This window comes from Corvus cornix, chromosome 3, assembly GCF_000738735.6.
Source record: "Corvus cornix cornix isolate S_Up_H32 chromosome 3, ASM73873v5, whole genome shotgun sequence".
NCBI lineage: Eukaryota > Metazoa > Chordata > Aves > Passeriformes > Corvidae > Corvus > Corvus cornix.
In genome coordinates this window covers 80,941,484-80,966,920 of record NC_047056.1, presented here as the reverse complement: position 1 = coordinate 80,966,920, position 25,437 = coordinate 80,941,484, and the positions used below count along the sequence as shown (strand labels likewise).

At 39.8% G+C, this 25,437-nt stretch overlaps 1 protein-coding gene across 2 annotated transcripts in view; it reads right to left on the bottom strand.

The window, feature by feature from the left end:
* Positions 1 to 4,675: 4,675 nt before the first annotated feature.
* The window catches only part of IBTK (inhibitor of Bruton tyrosine kinase), a 57,769-nt gene continuing 37,007 nt past the window's right edge, over positions 4,676 to 25,437 (bottom strand). The window contains exons 23-29 of one of the 2 annotated variants that reach the window (XM_039569119.1): positions 25,224 to 25,387; positions 23,991 to 24,083; positions 22,715 to 22,870; positions 17,576 to 17,728; positions 9,907 to 9,975; positions 9,677 to 9,809; positions 4,676 to 7,278 (exon numbers count right to left, since the gene is read on the bottom strand). In XM_039569119.1, coding sequence (XP_039425053.1) covers positions 7,153 to 7,278; positions 9,677 to 9,809; positions 9,907 to 9,975; positions 17,576 to 17,728; positions 22,715 to 22,870; positions 23,991 to 24,083; positions 25,224 to 25,387 — 894 coding nt within the window. In that variant the 3' untranslated portion in view covers positions 4,676 to 7,152. Of the gene's footprint in view, positions 7,279 to 9,676; positions 9,810 to 9,906; positions 9,976 to 17,575; positions 17,729 to 22,714; positions 22,874 to 23,990; positions 24,084 to 25,223; positions 25,388 to 25,437 lie in introns of both variants that reach the window. The other variant, XM_039569118.1, reaches the window with a different exon arrangement.

Below are 25,437 nucleotides of genomic sequence, written 5' to 3'. Positions count from 1 at the left end.
TTACATGAACTTGGGCATTACTGAAATTAAGATGGTCATTTCAGGTTCTGAACAACACAGCTTAATGACTGCTATGCAGACAAGACTTTTATATAGGAACATTAGTAATACTAGGAATATTTATATTAAGTCCACTCCTTTAAAAAACCAAAACATCACACACACGGTCATTGCCACTTATGGTGAAAGCCTTATTGTTCCTGCTGCAATTGGTGCATGTCTAATACATCCAATAGCACTTCACAGAGCAAGCTTGCAATGCACAGTAGTACATAAACCTTTCCATCTCCTTGTCCATCAAAGATTTATCAATACTAGACCTTCAGGTATTGCTGCTCATTCTGAAGCTGCAAAGGAACAGGGAGAAAAGGACTAAGTAAAACCTGGGTTTATTGTTCCTAGGAAAGAAAAGGTTGGAAACTAAAAGATGAGAATAAATAAAAGGTGGCCTAAAAAATTGCAGCTTCCAACTTAACAATGATTTTTCAGCCAAATTCCAGCCAAAACCTCCTTTTTGATGCCATCAGCCAGAAGAGAGAATGCCCTGGGAGTGGAATTTCCACCTCTGCTTGTGCAGCCAGCCTGTTCTGGCAGCAGATGCATGTTTCATAGAGAGGGTCACAGAAAGAGAGGAACAAATCTTGGTTGAAATGCATTTCTATATAGCTGATCCCAGAAAAGCTACAGGATTCACATGGGACAGGAACAGAACCAGAAACTTCCAGATTCTCCTTCAGGACATGGCCATAAACATAGTGCTTAGCCTTAGACTAACCAACTTCCTACTTGTGTGTTGACAGCCACCACCTGGAAGTTGGATAACAGTCCAGTTAGTGTACCTCACAAATACAGCGAGACGTAATCGTTAACATTTGCAAAGCACATAGATAAAGTTCAGATGAAAAGGTTCACTACCACTGAGTACACACAGATGGAGGGAAGAGATAACACATTACCTGTATTTGTGGAAGTGGTGCAATATAATTCAATTCTACAACCACAAGCAAACATGGCACTGCACACGTGCATGCACACACATTCTCCTTCAGCCCACGTGTATCAGCTATTAGTGTAACACAAAGATGTGATCCTGGAAACTGCGCTGCACTCACAGCCCAATTCCATCTTTGCAGTATGCATGAACAGGGGCAGTGTGTCTTGTAAACATCTTAAAATACATACAGTGGGAAAAAGACTTAGATTCTGCAGAGTTTTCCCTTCTATTGCAATAGAGGCAGTATAGAGAAGGCCGGGTGAACAAAAATATCTGTATGTGTGTATAGGGAAAACAGAAGAAAACTTTAATACATTCTTTATCTCTTTTTCTTTTTTGCTAATGTATCAGCAGCTGTTCCCAGTGTTGTGTCACCAAATGGCATGAGCACAGTTCTCATCACCAAGTGCTGTGTTGCCATCTATGACATCTGCAGAAGTGGTGGGGTCCCCTTCAGAACAAACCTATAACAATAGATAAAAAATTGCCCTAGAAGACCAGTCACAGTGAAGGCAGTCACAGCTGATGAATCATGAAGACTGGAGAGAGACGAGCAGGAGGCAGGAGCAAGCAGCTTGCACTCCCTGCACAGCTCTCATGACCTCTTCACCTACTGTACAGGGGTTGTAGCTGTGCTCACGCAGCAGGTACAGAGGCTGTGCTTAAAGCAAAGGGCACCTGGCACCCTCCCAGCCACGTAACCTATAGCAAAGGCAGCTATTTCCTTGTAGTCAGGGTTCACTGCCTGACAAACAGACGTGACATATTCCTGCAGAATTACAGGACAGTGAAATGACTGTATGAATAAGAAAGATTCCTACTTTAATTGGCATTCAGTCTGCGGAAACAAATCTGGAAATAGTTTACCACTGTGAGAAATTAGTTGAGAATCCAGCCTCAGGTGAGGCACTCAATCTTCCTGAAAAAATCTTTAAAATAATATGGAAGGGAGAAAAAAAAAAATCATACTGTACTGAGAATGATATAAAAACTTTTTGATCCATTTTCCCTGCTTATTTGAAAATTATTCATGAAAATTATTACTTTTTTATTATTATTATAAGGGAGAGAACTGACTCTCAGCTTTCCCCCAGCTGTACATTATTACTTGAGAGTAAATGCAGTAATCTGTTTAAGTCTGCTCTAAGGTCAGCTTGCCTTTGCTTGCTTGCTTGCTTATCTGTTTTTCATACATGCCATATCCTTTGTGCAAATGAAATAAGAAAAAATCCCCCAAACATACCTAGGCTTTTAATAATTACATTCCCTTCATTATCTGAAAAGCTCATGCATTATTTGAAGAATTGACCCCAAATATTAAAATGATATGTGTTAAAGCAACTCTGTAGATCTACGAAGAACTCATTTAAATCAAGATCAAGGAGGAGTGTGATGATCTGTGCGAAACCACCAGTTAACTCAAGGAACTCAACTTAAGACTTTCTTATCTTCCTGGATCAGTTTCCTCCAAAAAACTGCAGTTGACTGAGAACACTCTTCTCCCACTCCATGAGATTATTAATCCTGTGGAGGGGCCTGATTTTGACTGGGTATTTCCAGTCAAAAGCATCCCCCAAGACTAGCCGCACAAAGCCAATGCTTTTGACAAGCTCATGGTGTTCCCATGAAAACATGAACCAAGGAATTCTCCTTCTGCTTTGCAAGGATTGAGACATGCAAATTCAGACACCTTCACGTGCTCTGAATGGAGCTGCAAAAGACCCAGCCCAGGCAGACACCAGAGCCTGGAGAGAACTCCTGTGCGTGGTCCTCAGAAGCCACTCCAGGATTGTCACGCTCCCCTCACTTGACTGCCCAGCTCGTTACTGTCTGTGACCACAGCTCAGCCACAAAACACCCACCAAGGTCCAATTTAATGTTTCAGGCCCGAGCTGAAATCTATATATTGTATTAAAACAGAACACTGTGAGCATTTCAGTCTCTCAAATTACAGGAAATAAAACATGCTTTAAGCAACACCTTGATAAACTCAAGTGCATTCTTCAAGGTTGATCTAAAGAGCAGAGTTTCAACTTCTGTTAGGATATTACTATTAGTTCTTGTCCATCCTTATCTGAAGCCATTGCGAAAGTCTGCTCTTTTCTCATGTTATTCAAGTGCTGAGAAAAAAGGGGATAAAAGACAGGTCATGCTAAAGAAATATTATTCTATGTAAGAAATAAAAACAAAAAAGAGAAAAGAGAAAGCAAGAAAGAGAATGAAAGAGAAACAAGAGAACTAGAGAAACAAAAATAGGGAAATAGAGAAATGGAGAAAAACAAAAACAGAAGAAGAGAAAAACTGAAGAAAAGAAAAAGAGGAAAAAATAGGAAAACAGAAGAGAACAGAAAGCAGAATTGTTACTAGAACAAAGACAGCTGACCTGAAGAGTATCTTCATCTCCAGCAGATTCTTCAAATCCAACTCTGTTCCTCCAGGCAAAGCCTTAAAGGGCTCCTAGTGCTGAAGGACCAGTGTAATAAGAGTCCATGCAGCTATCTGAAAGCTGCTATAAAAATGGTATTTTTTTTGGTGCCATGATGCACACCATAGTTCAGGAAGAATTTTCTTGGAAAGTCAGAACTTTTTAGGTAGAGTTTGTGTCAGATGCCACTCTCTTGTACAAGAAAAATTTCACACAAGCCGTTTGAGGGACTCCGTGGACTCAGAACTCTTCTGCTGCATCACTGTACAGCATTAAAATCCTTTCATTTCAAACATATATTGTGTGTGTGTGAAGTTGTTGGCCTTCTACAATTAATAAAGTTTTTTCTCAAGGTTAGACACCTGAAACACTACAAAAATAGTCCCTTCCCTCTTGGCATTTCTAAGGTCTGCCACCGCTAGAGCCTTGACAGGATTCACCTTTTGGATGCCTCAGCATTTCACTTGACCAGTGTCCAGCACATCAGGCAATAGAGAGAGAAAACTGTTCCCTTCAGTTTAAGTAGCAGGCTCTTCAGTGGAGTTTGTAAAACTTCTCTCAGAGTAAAATGGATGGAATCCATTCCGAGATTATTCAATATCTTAACTGACCAGTTCCTGTTACTACAAAGTAAAAGAGTCTCTGATGACATCCTGCAAATCAAGGATTAAGGGCTTAAGTTACTTTATTCCAGTGTAAATCTTTTACCTTTATATTTAGAATATGATCTAACAATTCAGTGCTCTGTTCTTTGTCTTTACATTAAAGCTAGCAATTCTTTGGCTAAGGAAGAGAGTCCAGGCTGCCAAGGGGCTGCAGAACATTCCAACTGCAGAACAATCAATGAAAACAATCAAGATGAACACTATCAAAAGAGCTCAGAGTCTCTTTCTGTACCACTGAAAAAAAAAAAAAGAAGGGGAGGGGCAGCCACGGGGACAAAAATGGGCACACTTAAAGTTCAAAAGTGTTCATTTTAGAATATGCAGCTAAAATATTCTATTGCCACCTATAAATGATGCTAACCACAGGGTAGAGGATGGGGAATTCAGTTAAAAAATATATGGTAGGAAGGTATCATCAAGATTTATAACACAAGTTAAATTACAAAATCTAGAATTTCTTTTTGTCAATGGTGTTCTGTGAAAGGTTGTACAATCAGTCCTTATATGGAAATTCCATTCAACAATACTGTCAGATTAGTCACTAAAAACAACCTCCAACCTTGAGGAACAAAAGTAGCAAAGGTTCTATAATTGACTGAAGTCTCCCACTTTACTTGCATTTTCATTTCAATATACAATGCAAAAAACGTTATACATTCCTCAAATGCCTTGACACAATAACAGCAAGTCCTGAAGGTAGTGCAGTATTATTACAATTTTAAATGTTTCTCTATTTGAATCTGAAAACATACCCAAGTTTTACTTATCCCTCTACTTTTTAAGAAGTTACTGAAGTTGGGGATAATGAATGATGAAGGAGAAAAGACAAAATGTAAAAAGACAAAATGTTCAAGGAAACTGTTTTGGAGGATGGTTCATTTGTCTTTGAGATATAACAAATATTTCACTAGAACCCTTTTGTTAAAGTTGTATTTCTTACACTAAATAGCTATAATACATCTCCTTGAACTTATATCTATATGCTAAATATTGTTTTTTACTGAAAACTCTGATGTGTTACATTATGTTCACTAGAACCTGGGAATTCAAGTCTGTTTTGGTGCAAGTTAAAGGAGTTAACAAGCCCAGAAATGACAAAATGTTATTAGAGCTGAGTGAACAAAGATGGAATTCATGTTTGGCATTAGAAAAAAAAGCCACAAAGTCGGGCATCTGCGCTAGAAAATGCCAGCTTTCTGTGACACATTTCAGCCTTAACAAAGCTGTTCTAACACAGTTCAGTGTTCTCAACTCCAGAAGAGTGGTACTCTGGTCATTCCTCATGTTTGTTTACGAATATTACATATAACCAGTGATGATGCCTAAACAAACCGACAATAAAACCACAACTTGAAAGCAGTCAAGGTCCTTGGCATGGTGGAAACATCGATCCTCTTAAAATTTCAGGAGAATGAGATTTTCAACAGCATTATTTTGAAAAAAAAGCAAATTAGCAAATTTACAATAATTTTACATTTGATAACAAATTAGGTTCACACCTGGAAAGGCCTACTGCTTCTATAGCTATTTCTCACATTACATAAGCTTTCTTTTAAACCAGAAGGATTGTTTCAGCAGGCCCTAGGGCCCTTTAGTTCATCAAGTAAAGCCCTTAATGCAAGTATTATCATTGGTTTAGTGAATGAATTATCAGTAGAATTTAAAACAGAGTTAAAACCTACCTCTTTCCTTGCCTGTGTAGCTTCAAAATGTCTACAGTTCTTGTTTCAGACACAAAAGGAACACTTACAGGTAACTCTAGTTACCTAAATCATTGATTATATATAGACAGCACATAAAAGTATACTAACTTTGTATAAATCAAGATTTTATGGTTTATTGCGGTTTTTTACAGTTTTTGTGGGGGATTTTTTTGGTGTAGCTTGACCTGAAATCATTAAGACATATCTACATCATTTTTTTCAAGATTCTTTTATCACACAGTGATCAATTCTCTATATTCATTTTATGCAGATCTCTCCATTCCAGTTTTCCAGAGTTCGTAAGTACTGACACTACTGAAGAAGTACAAGTTCAAACACACCTATACAAACAAGACAAACTAGACAGAATATTGCAAATAAGGCTACCTTTTTTTTTTCTTTTTTTATATATAAATTTGTTTCAACCAGGCACAGAGAACTTTGGAACACAATATTGAAAGCCATCTATGATAATCTTTGCAGCTTAGGTGTTTGCAAATTTCCCAGTCAAGCAGTCACCCCTATAGCTTTAACAACGTATGCAGAGATCTTTTTTCCTCAGCACTTCAAGTGAATCGTCCCTCAAACACAGCGGTTCTAAAACCGTACCATATTTACCAGAGTAAGACTATACATGGGCTAATTAAGTGGCCCCATGTTCTCTTGAGCTGTGTGCTTTACTTCAAGACAGAGCTGGCTGCTCCAAGGCTGGGCTCACTCACAGCAGTGACAAACATGCACAGCTGAGCCGAGCGCAGGTGACGGCCGGGAATGGAGGCACAGCCTGGGTGGGGCACAAGAGGGAAACGCGCTGGCCACAGCAACCAGAGAGCGAGGACTTGCACGCATAACTTAAGAACAACTGCATTGTTAAACTGTACTTTTACATGAAGTTCAAGCACAAACTTTTCCCCAATATTCCCAATTTTCAAGAAAGCCCTGAAGGACACACCACCCCCCAAACTTTAGAGGTGTTTAATTGTGCACATTCAATTCCACATTAAATCACAAAATAAACACTCGCTTTTCACCTGTAAATTTAACAAAAAACCCTTACAATTTAAGATTAGCAAGTACATTCCCAATCTACAGCCTCATGTAACATTACTAGTAATATGTGTCATTAAAGAAACTCTCTCAAAACATACATAACAATAGATACTGTGGGTAAAGGACACAGTGAGCACATTATTTCATTCTCTCTAACATATACCTAGTGATTATGGGCAGTGTTTTAATGCTGATGTTAAAAATTACATGATTCTTATTATTCCAGTCCTATTTTACTTGTAAGAAGAATTACAATTTCAAAAGTGCACATACAACTGTGAAAACTGTGGAAGGGAGGACTGTGAAGAGTAAGAATTAGTGCTTGTTCCACATAGGTGCTGCTATAGGTCCCTGTGGAGCCCTTTCAACGGTCACAAATTCATCAGGGTTGTCAAAAGCTTCATAGTGGACTAGTAAATCTTGAATAGCACACTCCTCAATCTGGAAGGAAAAAAACAGCATGTGTGTCAGTCAGTGCCAGGTCTACATTTACAGCATGGGCATGGTTATGAACTGGCTTCACTGGTCCTGAATGCATCAGAACTCCTAATCAGGAAGGAGTAGAATAGATGCATTCTTCAGACAACTTGAAGAAACCTCATGTTTTCAGGTCTTGCTCCTCATGGGAAACTTGAGCCACCCTGGTATCTGCTGGAAAGGCAAGACAGCAGGACACAAGCACTCTAGGAGGTCTCCCCATTGGTGACAAATTCTTAACACAGATGATCAAGGAGCTGATCAAAGGAGACATTCTGATGGATCGCAAACTTACAAAAAAAAAAGACTAGTCAAGGATGTGAAGACTGAGGGCAGCCTTGGCTGCAATGACAATGAGATGCTGGAATTCAGGATCCTGAAAGCTGGGAACAAGGGAAATAGCAAACAACTTGGGACTTCAGAAGAGAAGACTATGAAGGAGTCTGCTTGGAAAAACTCCTGAGATTTGGCCCCAGAAAGAAGAAAGGTCCAGGACAGCTGGTTGATTTCAAAGATCACCTTGGCCAAGCTCAAGAACACACCATGCCAATGAGCTCCTTAGCCAAGTAAGAATGGCAGGACTGCACAGACAAAAAAAAGAGCTCCTGACAAAACTCAAACAAAAAGGAAGCATACAAGATGTGGAATCAGAGAAAAGTGATGAAGGAAAATAGAGACATTGTGTGACCACACAGGAACAGAATTAAGAAAGTCAAAGCCCATCTGCAGTAGAATCTGGCAAAGAATAGGAAGGGCAACAAAACAGGCTTCTACAACAGCAAAAAAAGACAACATGGATCCACTACTGAATGAAAAAGACATGGAAAAGGCTGGGAACCTTCATCTTGGTCTTAAGCGTTAAGATCAGTCTCCAGCAATGCCAGGCCCTGGAGACCAGAGCTGGTCAAAATGACTGCAAGACCACTCTCAAAAAAACCCTTGAAAAATTGTTGCAATACGGGTTGATTCCTGAGGACTGGAAGGAATCAAATGTCATTCCTACCTTCAAGAAGGGGAAGAGGATCTGAGCAACTACTAGGTGATCCCCAGGGAAGTGGTACAGCTTAAGTATTGACTAAAAGTTTAAGTGGACAAGCTTAAGAATAGACCTCATAAATGCAATGTGAGACAGACTGAAAACTGGCTGAACTGGTGATCTCAAAGGGTTGTGACCGGTGGCACAAAGTCCATCTAGAGGCCAGTCACTAGCTCCAACACTGAGACTGAGACTAGGGCTAGTACTGTTTAACATCTTTATCAATTACCCACAGGAAGAGACACAGTTCACCCTCAGCAAGGTTACGAACAGTAGAGAACTGGAAGGAGTGGCTGATATACCAGATGCTTGTGCTGCCACTCAGAGAGACCCAGACAACACGAGAAAAATGGGCTGCAAGGAATGTCATGAAGTTCAAGAAAGAGCAGCACAAAGTCCAGCTCCTGAGAAGAATAACCCCAGACACCAGTACATACTGGGAGCTGACAAGCTGAAAAGCAGCCTAGCATAAAAGGAGTGGGGGTCCTGGTGGACAATTTAGGCTTTTAGCCAGCAATGTGCTCATATGGCAAAGAAGGGTGGCAGCCTCCTGTGCTCTGTGAGGGACAGCACTGCCAGCAAAATGAGATAGATGACCCTTCCCTTCTACTCAGCACTGGTGAGACACACTTGAAGTTCCAGATCTACTTCTTGACCTCTCAGTACAAGAGAAACATGAATATAATAATGAACAGTCCAGTGACATAGCATAAAAATTATTAAGAGCCAGCGCATCTGACACTGAGGAGATGCTGAGCTCACTGCACTTGTTTAGTGTGGAGAAAAAAAGGCTTATGGAGATCTTATCAAAGTGTATAAATACTTGATAGGACAGAATAAAGAAAACTGACCACGGTCTTCTCAGTAGTACCCAAAGACAGGAGAAGAGGCAATCGGCACAGATTGAAAAACAGAAAATTGCATTTAAAAATCTTTTTTGGTGTGAGAGGGGTCCCCAGAACAGGCTTTCTAGAGATGCCATTAGTCTTCATCCTTGCAGATAATCAAACACTGCCTGGACATGTCTTTGAGAAACCTGCTCTAAACTGACCCTGCTCTGAGCAGGGGTTTAGACAATTGCCAGAGGTTCCTTCCAAACTCAATCATTCTCTGATGCTCCAAATACATTTATCATGGACTCAGACATTTTGACTTTAATAGAGGCCACCTTATAAAACAGCAGTGTGGAGTTATATTTAAATGATTTTTAATATCATTATGTAAATGAGAAGTATGAATACATAATTAATACCAAAAACTGATCTCTGAAAGAGCCATTGGAAACTCCTTGTGATACTTTAGAGCAGCAGTAACTTAGCACTTTACCTGGATCAACGCCAAAGGTTTTTCTCTGCTTCTAATAAGAGCAGCTTCTTGCTGGAGCTCTTCCTCTACAATAGCTGAAAACATGACAGGTGCTATCACAGGAGAGCTGGTTGGTGATGCTGCTGACCAAGGACTGCAAAAAAAAACCCAAACGACATTAAGAGGCAACATCAAGATCAGCACAACACCCAGTGAAGAAGTTCCAGAATCTAAGCCACTGCCAAACTTACTTATGACTCTCCAGCTGTGGAGAATCCAGAACATGGTCTTCCAGACCTGAGTTACTTCTTGTGGTGCACCTGGAGAGAGGCAGGAAAGGAAAGTAAAAGTCACTGGCAGAGCATTCTCCTAAATCGTATCATGAAATACAAACTTACAGTAGGCACTTACAGCAAATATGTAGGGTTTGTCCAGAGGAAAAGCAAAAGGAAGTAATGTTGAATTTGTTTTTAAATGTGATACTGTGACTGAAAAAGACACTGATTCTCATTTCTGACTACCAGACCCTAACAGAATTCCATTTTGGGAATTAATTCTGGCATTTCCTAACATTTGAGGATTTGAAAAAAAGTTTCACTTTTGGTTGTTTATTTTAAAAAAACAGGCTTTTTTGCTTTTTAACATGTAAATTAGCCAACTGAGATATGCACTAACAGCACTACCTATAAAAGTTTGCAATTTATGTGAAAGAACAAAAAATTCAAGATAACATATCCAACTGTCCTGTATTCAAATTACGTGCTTCATGCAAAAGAGCCAGTGCTACAATAGCACTAAGTAAATTCTTTGAGTGTAAGCCCAGAAATTATGGACTTTCAGCACATAACCTGTAACCACCTCCCACATTCACAAGAATAGCATAAAACTAGAATTAACAGGATAGGAAAAAAAATCTTGAAATATTTATAGAGTTCCCGACGGGAAGACACTTCATTCAGTTGCAAAATGTTAACCTCTCAACAAAAAGAAGTCACATTTGTTATACTGTATTCCTTAAGAGACAAGTATATTTGTCAGAAAAATCCTACACCAGTAGGAAGAGAGGGCCCTATTCTCATGATTTAATACCTATCTTTGACAGGATAGTTTTTCAATTTCCAGAACCCTAAAAAAGTGTTACATCATACTGTGACAAGCTGGGAAAAATTTTTTGAATTATTCTATGGCACTGCAAACAGCTCTAAGAGTGTTGCTGTTTCATAAATCATTCTCAATTTTCTTTAAGGTTTTGGTAATCCTTTTTAAGTGACCATAAGTTCTTGGATAAAAAAGAAAAAAGTCTATAGAAAGTTAACAGAATTCCAGTAACTACCAAGTTCTCTGTTTGAAATATTTTCCCCAGAACACAATTCCAAGGATAACAAAAAACATGATTCCTACCACAAAGTGGTAAGGGCAAGATCTCAAAAAACCTGAAATCCAACATCCATCATCAAAAACTGATTTAAATTAATCATGTTGAGCTTTTTGTCACAAAACATATTTTTTTCCCTACAAAACAAACAATACACATTGCCAGGTCACGTATCCTTGTACTCAGTCTGAAAAATATGGATGGAGTAAATGGACTATGAGATGGGTGGAAAATGGTCTGGAAATGGATTAGGTGTACAAAGTCCAACTGGAAACCAAGTCCTAGTGGGGGTCCTCAGGGACTGATACTGGAACCAATCCTGTTAGCATCTTTGGTAGAACAGAACAGAACAGACCCTCAGCAGGCCACAGCTGGATGTGGAGAGGTTGGGGATGGTGCACATTCTGAATGCCAGGCTGCCTTTTAGAAGCCCTCAAGAGGCTGGAGAAATGGGCAGGCTGCCTTTCAGAAGCCCTGAAGAGGCTGGAAAAATGGGCAGCTGAGAACCAATGAATTTCAAAAGCAAGTGCAAATTTCTGTACTTGGAAGAGAACAGCCCCACAAAGCAGTACAGGCCGGGGCTGACTGGCTAGAAAGCTCTGCAGAGAGAAAGAAGAACCTGAAGAGTCCTGGCTGACAACAAGTGGAAGATGTTACCAGCCAGTGCCTCTGCAGCAGAGACAGCCAACTGCATGCTGGGCTGTGCTAGCAATACTGTAGCAAGGCAGGCAGAGGAAGTGATTCTTCCCATTTATGTTGTATTTCTTCATCTACGCACAGAGTATTATTCTCAATTTTGGGCTCCTCAGTACAAGAAGAATGCTGTCAGGTTGGAACAAGTCCAGGATTAGGACGAATGTGTGTTATTAATCCTAAAGGGAGATCTCATTGCTGTCTTCAACTACCTAACTGCAGGATAGAGAAAAGATGAAGCAAGAATCTTAGAGGTGCATAATGACAGAATAGAGGCAATATAGACAAGAGGCAAAATAGTAAATCCCAGACAGATAAAAGGAAAAATAAAAATCCCATATGGAGATGATTATCCACTGAAACATGTTGCCCAAAACATTTGTGGTATCTTCACACTTGGAAGCAGTCACAACTCAACTAGACCAGGTCCTGAATAACATGATCTAGTTTGACTTACTTTTAGTGGGAGGATAAACTACAGAATCAAAATTATTCTGTGATTTCAAAGCAGGGCACTACTTTTTAGCTGCATCCAGCTCTGGGGTCCTCAGCACAAAAAAAGACATGGACCTTAGAGCAAGTCCAGAGTAGGCCACCAAGATCATTAGAGGTATGAAACACCACTCCATCCAGGGAAAAGCTGAGAGAATTGGGTTTGGTCAACCTTGAAAAGAGAAGGCTTCAGAGTGACTTAATGGTTGCCTTCCAATACATGAAGGGAACCTGCAAGAAAGATGGAGGGGGACTTTTTACAAGCACATGTAATGACAGGACAAGGTTACAAACTGAAAAAGAGCAGGTTTAGATTAGATATTAGGAGGAACTTCTTCACTGTGAAGGTGGTGAGGCACAGGAACGGGTTGCTCAGGGAAGCTATGGATGCCCCATCCCTGCAAGTGTTCAAGGCTAGGCTGGATGGAGCTCTGAGGGAGGGGTCCCTGCCCCGGCAGGAGGATTGGAACAAGATGATCTTTAAGGTCCCTTCCAACCCAAACCATTCTATGATAAACTAGCTTCCAGCTTTTACTGCACTTATAGATAACAACATTAAAAAGCAGAAAAGAACCAAAGAAAAGGAAGAAGAGGAGATGAAGGCAGACCTCTGTGCTTTTATACTGATATTATCGCTCAATTTTCTCTCTTTTTCCACCTGCTTTAATAATACTCACCTTGTAGCCCATTTGACAATAACTGATTTGACAGCTACACTCTTCTTTCCACTCCCAATCCAAAGAACTTACAGCACTACTATAAATGAACTGAACTGGATTGTTACACTTAACAGGCCCGATGCATTCTATACAAACAAGTCAAGAAGCCCAAACAACAACCAAAAAAATCACCTCAACAGTAATTTCCCAAAACTGGAATTAATAGCTCCAGCATCACACATACTCTAGCGAACAATTAAAAGATAAGTAAATACCTGCATCATCTCCCTCATTTAAAGCCAATGGGGCTTTAAAATGTAGGAAGCAGTCCAGGTATTTTGAAGCTGTTTGTACATATGTACATCTGTGTTTCTTGCTAACAAGACACTCATTCCAGATATTAAATCAACTGCAGATATTTCAACATGCTAAATTAATTCCTCAGCTGGCATCAAAATGACTAGGAGAAATGGAATACACAGGAAATGTGAAGCTAGCATATACAGAAAAATGGGAAAAAAGCCTCAAAAATATAGAACTTGGAAACTTGGAAGTCTTGGAAATTAAGACTGATGGAGAGACATAAATGGTTCTGCATGGAAATAAACCAGCCAAGTATCATCAGTACTGAACCAACCTGATTAACTCAGCTGGCTGAACTTGCCATGACTCTTGTGCAGCCACCAAAATGTCCCAGCCCTCAGCTCCCTAGTGTTTCTTGAGTATTTGTTCATGAGAAGTCAGGTCAGGTTTGGTGCCTCCCTGATCTAATAACTGCTCTCAGAAAAAGAACACAAAGCCTGGTCTCCTGCAGAACCTCCTGGGTTTTGCTATACCATTTGAGTCATATGCTAATTATTAGCTCATTATTAGCCATGACAGAACTAGGCCATTCCCACACGAAGCCACAAATATTTGTTTCCACTAAGACTCTTCACTGCTCCCTGGAGTAACACAGTGAAGACAACTCAGGCTGCCACAACTAAGTTAAGTCATGTCAGGCCTATGTTTTTAGCTTGGACTATGAGCAACACATGCATAGTATAACTCCCAAGGCTGAGGTGCCCCTGGAAACAACACAGCCACATCCATGTACCCCAGCTCTTGGGATGATCTGCCTTTGGATTAAATGCAGTTCAAATCACCACAATTCATGACATGGTTTACCTAAAAAAATATTCTGTACTGCAAAAGAAGGTGACAGTACATAGAAGAATGCTTACATCACCATCCAAAATACCCTCATCCAGAGACCTAAGAAAATTGTCAGTTTAATTAGTGCACAGTTTATACAAAGGAGAAAGACAAAGCAGGAACATTAAGCCATGCAACTATCTTCAGTGTCCCATCACCAAGTCTGACATCAACAGGTGAGGATTGCTTATGCTCAAAGCTTGTGTAATTTCCTTCCCTTAAAAGGGAAGGGGTAAGGGTGTGGATAATCAATCTTCACAGAAATAGCCCTTGAATGCCACAGGTAAAAATCAGAGCCCACTGTGACAGAACTGTACAGTCACAAAATTAAATTACATCAAACTAGAAACTCAACTCCTAAGTTTCAGATGGAGGAACTAGTCACCTAGGCTCTTTACACCTAACAGACAGAAATAAGCATCTTCAGACACAATTCAAAAACAACCTGAAATAGCTTTGGAGGGGCCTTCTTTTCAAAGTCATGGTAGTCAATTTAGCCACCCACTAGGCTTCCACTAGCTTAATGTATCATCTTCAGACAGTTAATGTATTAGACTTGGATTTAGCTCAAATAATCCACTTTGAGAGCGTGCAGACTGGCCAGATTGCACAGACGAGACAGAGCAATGCAAAAGGAAAAGAAATTACTTTATGAAGATTACAGACAAAGCTAAGAATAGCATCCAGTGCAAATTCTCTTATCACCAGCCCTTGGCATCTCCCATATGATGCAAAGTTTTATTATTGTGCTAGCAACAAAATGAACAATACCTGTTCCTCTGCAGATTTGTGTTTCATGTCCCCACACCTCCACTCACTACAGTAACTTCAGCTCTGTCACTCTGTTCCTGAAGAATGCCTCCCCATCACATACACTCCAAATGCCTCCTACCTCTCTCCTCAGACACTATCCCACACATAATGTTCCTACATTTCTACCGTCATTTTGTTTTTTATCTAGCAGCAAAACATGTACTACTTCTGTCCTAGGGAAACACCAGTTTTTATACAAGCTGAACAACCAAAAGCAAGGCCCAGCAGAACCTCCTTCTCCCCACAGAGGAGTCCGTTATTGGAGGAGAAGGGAACAGGAGTTCATAAGAAAAACAGCCAGATAAGGACACAGCTCCCTGTGCACCAACAGCTCTGCAAACTTCTCCCTCAGCACAGCTGTGTAAACTTGAGTCAGGCTGCTCTAAAGTTGAGTTGTAAGAAGAGTAGTGTGAAGGATTACAGAAGCTCCCCCTCTTTACTCAAGAGCTACATTTAAGCTCAGTCTGTCAGGCCTTTCTTGAGCTATGCTGCAGCTATGGCCAAGCCCAGCTTTGCTGTTCCTGAGCCTGACTTGACTTGCAGGTTTGATGTCAACCTTGCCTGATCCCAATGCACCTGTCTGTGCTCAGACTGTGGCTCATCCTGGTTTCTGTCACAGAGCCTGTCCTGCTCACCTCCCTCTGGCACACCCAGCCAGTCCTGCTGTCACACTTGGCTTCCCTAAAACTGTGGGCCAGCTGGCCTGCAGTGCTTCCAGATAGTAGGTGGGAAACTCTGTAAGATTTTCAGGCTCTCTGTTTTGTAAATATATTTGAAATGGCTAATGTTCAAAGTTACTGATGATAGGGGGAAGAGATGCAGGTGGGTGGGCAGCTCAGACATACAGACCTTCAGGAATAAGGCTGAGATTTCTTTCCTCACCTTAGCCAGTTATTTTAACCCAAAACAGCGATTTTATGAGGTAGCAAGAGGATGCTAAAACGTTTTGACCAAAGAGCGATATTGTCTAATAACTAGAGATATAATTCACACATGCCTTATTTTTGTCCTTAGAACTGCAGTCCCACAGTAATTATAATACACAGAGATAACCAGCACACCAATGTTTCTATAACCCCTCTTAATCCATTAAAAACTGCACCTAAACAATTAAAGTCATCTTATAAGAAAACTTAGATGAGGAAATGCCAGAACTGTGTTTGAATAAACTGATTTTAATCTACTCTGTGGTTACAAACAAATACTCCTTAGCAAAATGTTTCATGAATGCCATATCTGAATGCTCATGAATACCTAATTTCTACAGAGGTTAGAAAATACCGTTTTATCATTTTATATATACATACATATGCAAACATACAGACATATTTTGTTTGGAGCCTGAAGTTTTATACATATATATATATATACACACACACGCACACATCCATCTATATGGATACAAACACTTTGAACCTGAAACACAGTCTTTAAGCTTCCTATTCATGTACTGGTTTGGCACAGCCTGGTTTTGGGTAGCAGGGAGCCACTGAGATGGCTCCTGTGAGGAAGCTGCTGGAAGTTTCCCACCATGCCCGGCAGGGTCAGTGGCTGATGGCTCTGAAGATGGACATGCTGCTGGCCAAAACTGGGCCAATGAGAGAGGCTGGTAACGCCTCTGTGATGACATATTTAAGAAGAAAATCAAAATAAAGTTACAAGATTTTGAGTTCTAGCCAGAGAAGAGGAGAAGGTGAGAACATGTGAGGGAAAACAACATGGAGACACCGAGGTCAGTGAAGAAGGAGGCGCAGGAGGTGCTCCAGGTGCCAGAGCTGAGGTTCCTCTGCAGGCCGTGGTGCCGACCATGGTGAAGCCGCTGTGCCCCTGCAGCCCGTGGGGATCCACGGGGGATGCAGAGATCCACCCGCAGCCCGTGGGGGAGGTGCCCGTGCCGGAGCGGGTGGATGCCTGGAGGAGGCTGTGATCCCGTGGGAGACCCGGTGGAGAGAGAGGGCCCTGCTTCCAGGCGGGAGCAGCCTGTCCTTGGAGGGCTGCGCCCCGTGGGAAGAGAGAGCCCCGGCGCAGCAGTTTGGGAGGGCTGCGGGCCCGTGGGAGGGGCTCAGGCTGCAGCAGGGGCGGTGGGGCTGCTGCTCCTGAGAGCGGGCCCACGCCGGGGAAGTTCAGGAGAACTGTCTCCCGTGGGAGGGACCCACGGCCTCACAGGGGAAGACTCCTCTCCCGGAGGAGCAGCGGGAGGAAATCTCGGGGATGGACTGACCAAACCCCCAGGCCGTGTCTCCCTGCGCTGTCGGTGGGAAGGGAGGGGCTGGGGGGGGGGGAAGGTGTTCTAAGGGCTTATTTTACTTCTCATTATGCTCCTCTGATTCTGTTAGCAATAAATTCACTTCACAACTTAAGTTGAACCTGTTTCACCCTTGTTGTCTCCCGGTTCTTGTCTCACTCATGAAACGTTCATGAATTTTTTTTTCTTTTTCCCTCCTCTGCCCAGCTGTGGCAGGGGAGGGTCAGTGAGTGGCTCTGGTGGGTACCTGGTGCTGGGCCAGCTTCAAACCACAACACTATTCTTAGAAGTATTTCATTCATAAAATGTTATTAAGAGAATCATCAGAAGAATGCTTACAGGAATCTTTTTTAAATGACAATTTTATTCGTTCTTATTTCAGCAGAATTTAGCAGGTCATTGCACTTCTTGTATAATGGCTGACCAACTAGAAAAAAATGTATTCTTACCTTGTGGTGTTTCGGACTGATGACTCCTCAGATCCTTTATATCCACATCTTTTAATGCCAGTACCAGGTGAATTATTCACACTCATACATTTTTCTTCTTCCATTACAAGATCACGGAATGACTTTGGCAAGGCAGAATGTAATGAAGATGACCTTTTTAAAAACAAAAATGAAACAAAACCAATGCACTTCATACTTGCACTTTTCAAGACTCCGTATTATTCCATGATTCAGATAGCAAAGAGGCCTTTCTACTTACTAAAAATACATCGTTGCTTAGGTTTTGTATACCACCATTATCCTGCTAGACCCTATTTGCTAAAATAAGTCATTCTGGGTCATATAGGTAAGGAACAGAAAAAAAAATATCTATGAGAACAGAGGAAGCCAGTAGTTTTGAAATTTGATTAGAACTGAAAAAAAGAAATCAAACCCAAAACCCCATCCTTCCACCTATTCCCCCCACCTCATCCTCTTAAAAAGAAATTTTTTTCACAGATGTCTTGTCTTAGACAAGCTGTACCTTTTCTAATAGTATTAGTCCTTGAAAAGTATTTTCATAAATCACACAATGCTCCAGGTACTGTCGATCTAATACTGGCAGTTTACCATAATGAAAGTCAAGTATAGCTGATCTTTTCTTCCCAAGATACTGAATGAGTTACTCATACCTGCTGGAGGCTCTAAAATCCCTTAATTCACACTGAAGTTCAATAAAACTGATATCCTTCATTTTCTTTTACTTGTCCAAGCATAAGTTACTGAATTAGAGCCTGCATATTATCTTCCAAAAATAAACCATTATGAAAACATAGCAATTTAGCATCTTAGGTATTATGAACACTTTCCAAACTCAAAGCCTTTTTATTTTCAGAATTCAAGGCAGTTACCACTAGTCCTCCTTTTACCCATCAAGGCTTTGGATTTAATTCTTCATATATTTGCTTACATTTAACCTTACTAAGCATAGCAGACCCATTTATTGCAAAATGCACAAAATACATTCTGAAAGAACAGCTCTGCTTATTATCTACCCAAGGAAACAAGAGACCATCAATAAACACTACTGAAGTAAAACAAGCTCATTATACAATGCCAATTGTGCAGCTGCCATAAGAAGAGCAGGATCTGAAGTCAAAGACTTTCAAACTACATCTAGGTGGGACACAATTTAAGATAACAAATATGAAGGAATTTTTAAAGTGCAACATTGTATCTGAAATGTTACAACAAAAGCATCTGAAACCTATGTATGATGTCTGATGTTAGACCACCCTGGCTTCAGTTTGGATCTTTTCTTTTTATTTAAATATTGGATAAGCAGCACAGAAGACATAGAAAGTAGAATGGGAACCTCCAGATACAGGGGCTCAGAGTCATTTTGCATATCTTCTATTTCAACCATCAGCTGGCACACAGAAGTTCAGGCAAGTGTTTGACCAGACCTTCCCCAAACCTATTACACCAAGTAGGCAAACAGTCCATGGGATCTGCTGTCATAGAAACTTCTCCTGCTAGTAACATTTTAAGTAGCCTACCCATTTCCATGAAAATTCTGTACTGCAATCAGATCCACTTGCAACAGAGAATCAAAAATAAACCAAAATCCAACCCACAAACTCCAAAACAACATCTGCAAAAAAATCTGCTTTGTCATTCCCAGTTTGTGAACCTATCCAAATCAATTATTTGTGGCTTAAAATGGTTTGTCTGAAAACTGGTACAAAATTTTCCTAACATGTAACAGCTCTAAATTTCAGCTTGTCCTGTCTGATACACTGTCATTTTTATCTAATTTGCACAATTAGAAAAACTAATTTAAACTTTTTTTCTAAAGTGGAATATAACTAAATTTCTCTAAGCTATAACTGCAAACCATCAAAGCATGAAGTTCCAAAACACCTCCTGATGTTAAGTATAAGCTGGAATACCATCAAACTGACAGCCTAGACATTAAAATACACAGTTGTTAATTCTCAACAGACACTTCAAATTTCTTCATGCCTCTGGTCTTGAAAAGCCATAGACTGTCTCCTGAGTGTAAAAAGGGCCCAAAACAGCAACACTCCAACTCCCTTGATCAAAGTAGGTTTGGAGAACTAATGAAGTCAACATGCAGTTAACTTTTGGCATTTTTTCAAAGTATTACCAATGTGATATTTTATTTTTCCCTTCTAATTTTCACTTTTGCTCAAAGGAGGAAACATAGGTACAGTTTCCCCAAAAACTATGAAACTGGAGGTTTCTCTTGGTGGAAAAGGTAGGGCATTGTGTACGACAGACTCTGTCTTTCAGTCAACCAAAAAAAAGAGCCAGAAGGTCCCACACCCTTCTGGCAAGTGCACCCCTACTGCACATCCAAGTTGAATATCTGATTTCACTGGAACACAAGTTCTATGGCTTTGACTATTTTGCATGTGTGGAAAGCTCAATTGACTGCCAAATGCACTTAATAGTCCACTGTGAATTTACAGACTTAACTCTGCAAATATAATATTAGAGTAGATGAGTAACACAACTATTCTACCTTACACACAAAAATACTTTGAACAACTAGCAGGGGCAATCAAATAATTGATGGCTTGCCTAAAGCAGCATAAAGTTTATTCAATAAATGCTCTCTTCCAGCAGCTAGGCCTAATTTTAAAAATTCATATAGTTCCCACTGGTTCTTTGCTTGAACTCTTGAGCTACCGGCATTTTCCAGATCGGCAGCCAGAGGAACGCAGGAGAGGAACGTGTGGAATCACGCATGGTGACCACATGAGCATTAGATTGGATTCCATCCTCCTGAAATATACCCTAGCCTTTCCACCTAAGATGGTTTGTGTAACACAGTAGGCCCAGCTCCTTCCAAAAACTGTTTAATCAGAACCTTAAGAGCACAATATATTTTTTGGAGACATTTATCTAGGGATATTCAAAAATCAGTCCTTATTTGCTTTTTAAAAGCAAGGAACAATCCATAGGCAGTCTAGTTTAAGTAACACCCAACTGAATTAAAAAGAAAGAATTATCTATCAGATAAAGAATTATCTATCAGAGAGTACATGAATAGTATGAATAAGTCAAACTATTCAGGCAGGACCTGCTTTTCTTAAAGCTACGCTGCCTGGACCTGACCAACTGGTTGTCCTGCACATGCCATGTTACAGCACCAAGGATGATCTGCTCCATGAGCCTCCCTGGAGCTGAGGTGAGGCTGACAGGCCTGTAGTTCCCCACATTCTCCTTCCAGTCCTTTAGATGGGTGTCATATTGGCTCAATTCCACTCACCTGGGCCCTCTCCATTTGACCAGGGCTGCTAGTATGATTTAAAGTGTCTCAGTGATCACCTTCACCAGCTCCCTCAGTACCCTTGGGTCGATCCCATCCAGCTCCATGGACTTGTGTGTGTTTAAGTGGTGTAGCACATCACTGACCATTTCCCCTTGGATGCCCCCCTATGGGGGCTTCATTCCAGCCCATGGGGCTGGGTACCTGGAGAATGACTGATCTTACTGTTAAAGACTGGAGCAAAGAAGCCATCACATGCCTCAGGATTTCCTCCATACTTTGTCACTACACCTGATAAAAGGACGGAGATTCTCCTTCACCCTCATTTTATTTCTGTAACAATTTTGTTTTTATTTTTTAGGATTTTTATATTTCATTGTCTTTATGGACAATTACAACATTAGTAGTAAGATTAAGAACAGTGGGTGGAGTATTATTTTTTTTAATATAATAAAGGATAGAATAACTCAGTGTTTGCTGTGCTCATCAACATGTGATTCAACCATCAGTTTCTCCTAGCAAATTTTAAGCCTCAGAACTGTAGCAGCCCTGTGACACCTCCATTAGCTAAGGCAAATAACTAATGTGCTGCTTGCCCTGCAGAATCGCCTGTGTAAAGCAGGAACCATGTTCTTCAAAGCACTAGAGAGGACCAGTTTTAAGGATACAGATTCATCCACTCACTAGACTTCAGAAGATGAATCTTGCAAACCTTGTTTCTCCCTGTGTCAAGGTCTCAACTATAGTTCAGAGATCAGGAAGTCTGAATCCTTAAGTGCAAACCAACTCATTGTATTTCCTCTTTAAAATAAAGTTGTGGGCTTTGCCCAATATTACATAAGAATAAATTTAAGGGATTGGGGGAGTAAATGAGACCCTAAATTTTAGTATTAGGTGTACGTGGATGAAAATAAATTGAAAAGACAGATTATCTTAAAAGTGACTGTGACAGGTAAAACCTTTGCCCACTGAGGTACAACCAAGTAAGCTACAGAGAGACGAGACTGACAGTTCTTCTAGGGTAACAGTACAAAAGTTATCTGCAATAAAAGTCTAGACCTTCTTGAATAGGGAAAACTGGAGAAATGGCCAACATTTACTTCACACTTAGAGCATGCAAATAGGTATTCACCATGTAATAATTAAACCCATTAAATTTACATAGCTGGAAACTTAACATTTTTGGTTTATGCTTTTATCCAATACCAACAGTAAAAGTGAAGAACAAAGCATGACTTGGGCTAGCACCTTATTACATTTGTTATAAATCAAGTTCACTGAACAGATAATAAACTATTTTTGTATTCAATACCATGATATTAACTCAAACTCTTAAATTGTGTGTAATCAGCATTCAAACTCATTTTAAACCCCTATGCATCCTTCCATCATAAAAATTTTTAGAAGCATACAATGCTTCCTCAATCTCTGAGACACCTAGATAACTTTGTTATCTCTAATTTTGGTCAATTCTGCTCTAGTCCAAACTCATTCCATACTTTCCCCCAGGAAGGGCTAACATTTTTCTTTATGTTTTTGACAGAGGAAAAAACACTATTCATAATGGTTTCCAATAACTTCTTCCTGACTAAGTTTCAGAGCTTGTTCTCAAGCTGCTTCTTCTATGATTTACGTGGGCCCCAGCTGCAAATATGACATTGTACACAGGAAAGCACCAGATGGGATGCAGTCTTCTGACTCAGAGCAAAATTTCAAAGAACTGTTGAACTGCAACCACTGCATTTCCCCACCTGCTTTGAATTTCTAGATTACTTCTAAATGTAGATACAAATAGTTCAGTCTGCCTATTCAATTTAATAACCCTCCAAAGAAAAAGAATTTATATTTGGTTTATAACATACCATGCATTCCCTAGTTTCGCAACTTTTGTAGGTGGAGGTGGTGTCGTTACTAGAGTGGTAGGCTCTGGGCTGCTAGCTACTGATCCATTATCTTTTGCTGCCAGGGCAATCATTTTCCTTTGCTTCTGAGAAAGCTTGATTCCATGAGACACCATTCTGCTGTCAATGGACATTGCAAAAAAAGATGTAAGATCATTGTCCTTTGAGATCACTCATCTTTAATCCTGCAAATTAAACTGAGAAATACTTCTTTCTTAGGCCAAAATACTTTGTTTAGAGTGCCAAAAGGCAAGGAGGGGAGGGCTCAGATGGCTGGGAAGCAAAAAGAAGATCAATTAATATCAAGCACGACAGAAAGAAAAGCATCATAGAAGTATTCTTCACGTTGACATCTGTAAATGAGAACATGCAGAGTAGGAATCAAGTCTCCAAAAGAGGACTACCATCAGAGGAAGACTATTTTCTAACCTTGTGATTTTTTAGACTGTCAAGCTTAGCTCCCTTAAACCCAAAATATTCATACATAAAAAAATGTATACAACAACATACAGCCATTTCTTCTATCTGTAATAATTTTCTTTTCTACACTATTTGGATTCTTCAGTCCTGGCTGTTTTGTTTACAGCTTCTGAATTTATGTAGCAAGCAAGCTTTTACCAGGTTCCATGAGTACTTTCCTAACCATCCTTTTTAAGAATGCCAGACCTCAAAGGTCATGAGAGTCACCTCCAGTTCTCTTCTATATATCGCCACTTAAAAAATACTAGGTTTAATACACTGCCTCATAAGAAAGCATATTTATCTTCCTGAGTCTTTTGGGATGCTTCTACAAGAAGGAACCATCCCTGCTTCTGTCTGAAGAATTGTCAACATCAAGACACAGGTGCTGGGATATGACAGAGAATGTGAGACAAGAAACAAACTTCTCAAATACAGTACTCATTCACAAGTAATTTCCAAAGTCCTAGGAACAAGAATTAATTCTTTCTGGTTGGAAATAGAAAGGCTCAGCAGAGCAGGCCAGTTATTTAAGATACTAGCTCACTTGCTCTTTTGCAGTAGTTGACAAAACAAGGCTAGAGTAAAATAAAGGGATACATTTTGTATGCTCAAAGAAAAACAACATAATGAACTGAAGTAAACAAAGCTGTTCAAAACCAAATAGGACAACTTTTCTCCTGCTTTTTTTAAACTCTGAATGGCCTAAACCACTAAGTAAATTCATAACAACCTAGCCTATCACACTTTTTTTTATAGATTTTGGTTTTTTACCAACCCTGAATTTGCCTTTGGCATGGTTCCACATCTTTGCATATTTTCTTCAATTTCCATGATGGTTCTCAGATCCATAGCAGGAGGGCTGGCAGGGCTAAATGAAAAATAAAAAGTTACCTTGCAAGGCACTGATTTTCACTCACATTCCACAGTTCCAGCCTTCACTGAAATCCTCTAAATCATACTAAGACTGGTAACTGGTTGTGTAATTTATGTCTGTTTCCTCAATTATGGCAAACCTCAAATAAAATGTTTCTGACAAAACTTTTATAAATATATACATACTTAAGAGCACACTATAAAAATACTTTCAAGACTCATTATACTATGAAACAAAAAGATGTGAACTATGATTACTTTAAAAGAATTAGATACCTAAAAACTATGATTACTTCAAAAAAATTAGATAGCTAAATAAGGATACTTATTTAGTAGTCAAATGCTCATGCTAAGTTAAAGAGGCACTCCTCGCAGCTCTGTCCTAAAGGCTGAATTAGATCTCTCTTTGAAGAACAGTACTAAAATTATTTCACATGATAAACAGAACAGTTTTTGCAGTCAGAGCACTACATAAACATCAGTAACATTCTCAAAATGCAGGAATCAGTCTCTTTTCCGTAAATGACCTAATTTTAAACTTCCACAGAAATGAGCATGAATTAAATCTAGACATTCCCAAGCTCTACATAAAATTATAAATTAAACTGTGTGTACTTAAAGGTACCTGTAAACTGTGTTACAACTTGATTCAAGGACAGGCATTGAAATAAACTATAAGCAGCACTTCTCCATTTCTCCCTACAGATAAAAAATAATACTCCATTTTTTTATTAATGTACTAGTTAAACCTGTGGTGTTGATTTTTACAGCCGTTTAAGTCTAAAGGTCTAAAAAAATCTCAAAGTACAATGGAGCTTCTAATGGCTTCAAGCATGGTCTGATTCTACAAAAAACTCTCAAGTACTTTACAAAGTATTAACCAAGCAGGTGTTCTAATAACAGGTATTAGAACTACAGACTAGTAGCAATAAAAAAAAAAGAATAATATATAGAGCATTGCTTTTCTCAATGAATAATTACAACATGTACCCCTTTTATTAAATTAGCAAAATCTTGAGTTCACACGTCAAGTAATGTACGATCATTTTGAAGAGCAGATGGCTTTTTAGTCTGAATAGAACATTATTAGCTTTCACTACCAAGTGTAGAACAGTGATTTTAAGTATTACTGCACCTGAAACTGGTTGCTACCCAATTGGGAGAGCTTGCAGAGTTGTGTCTGGCACTGGGAATGGACTGTGGAACAGACTGCGTCAATGCTGATGCTCCCTTGTATGACTTCATCTCCTTGTTAGGTTGAGTGGGTTTCATACCCTGACTGCATACTTTGTCCTTCATCTAAAAATCAGGCAGAAAATTGTTGAATAAATGCTACAAACACTAATTTT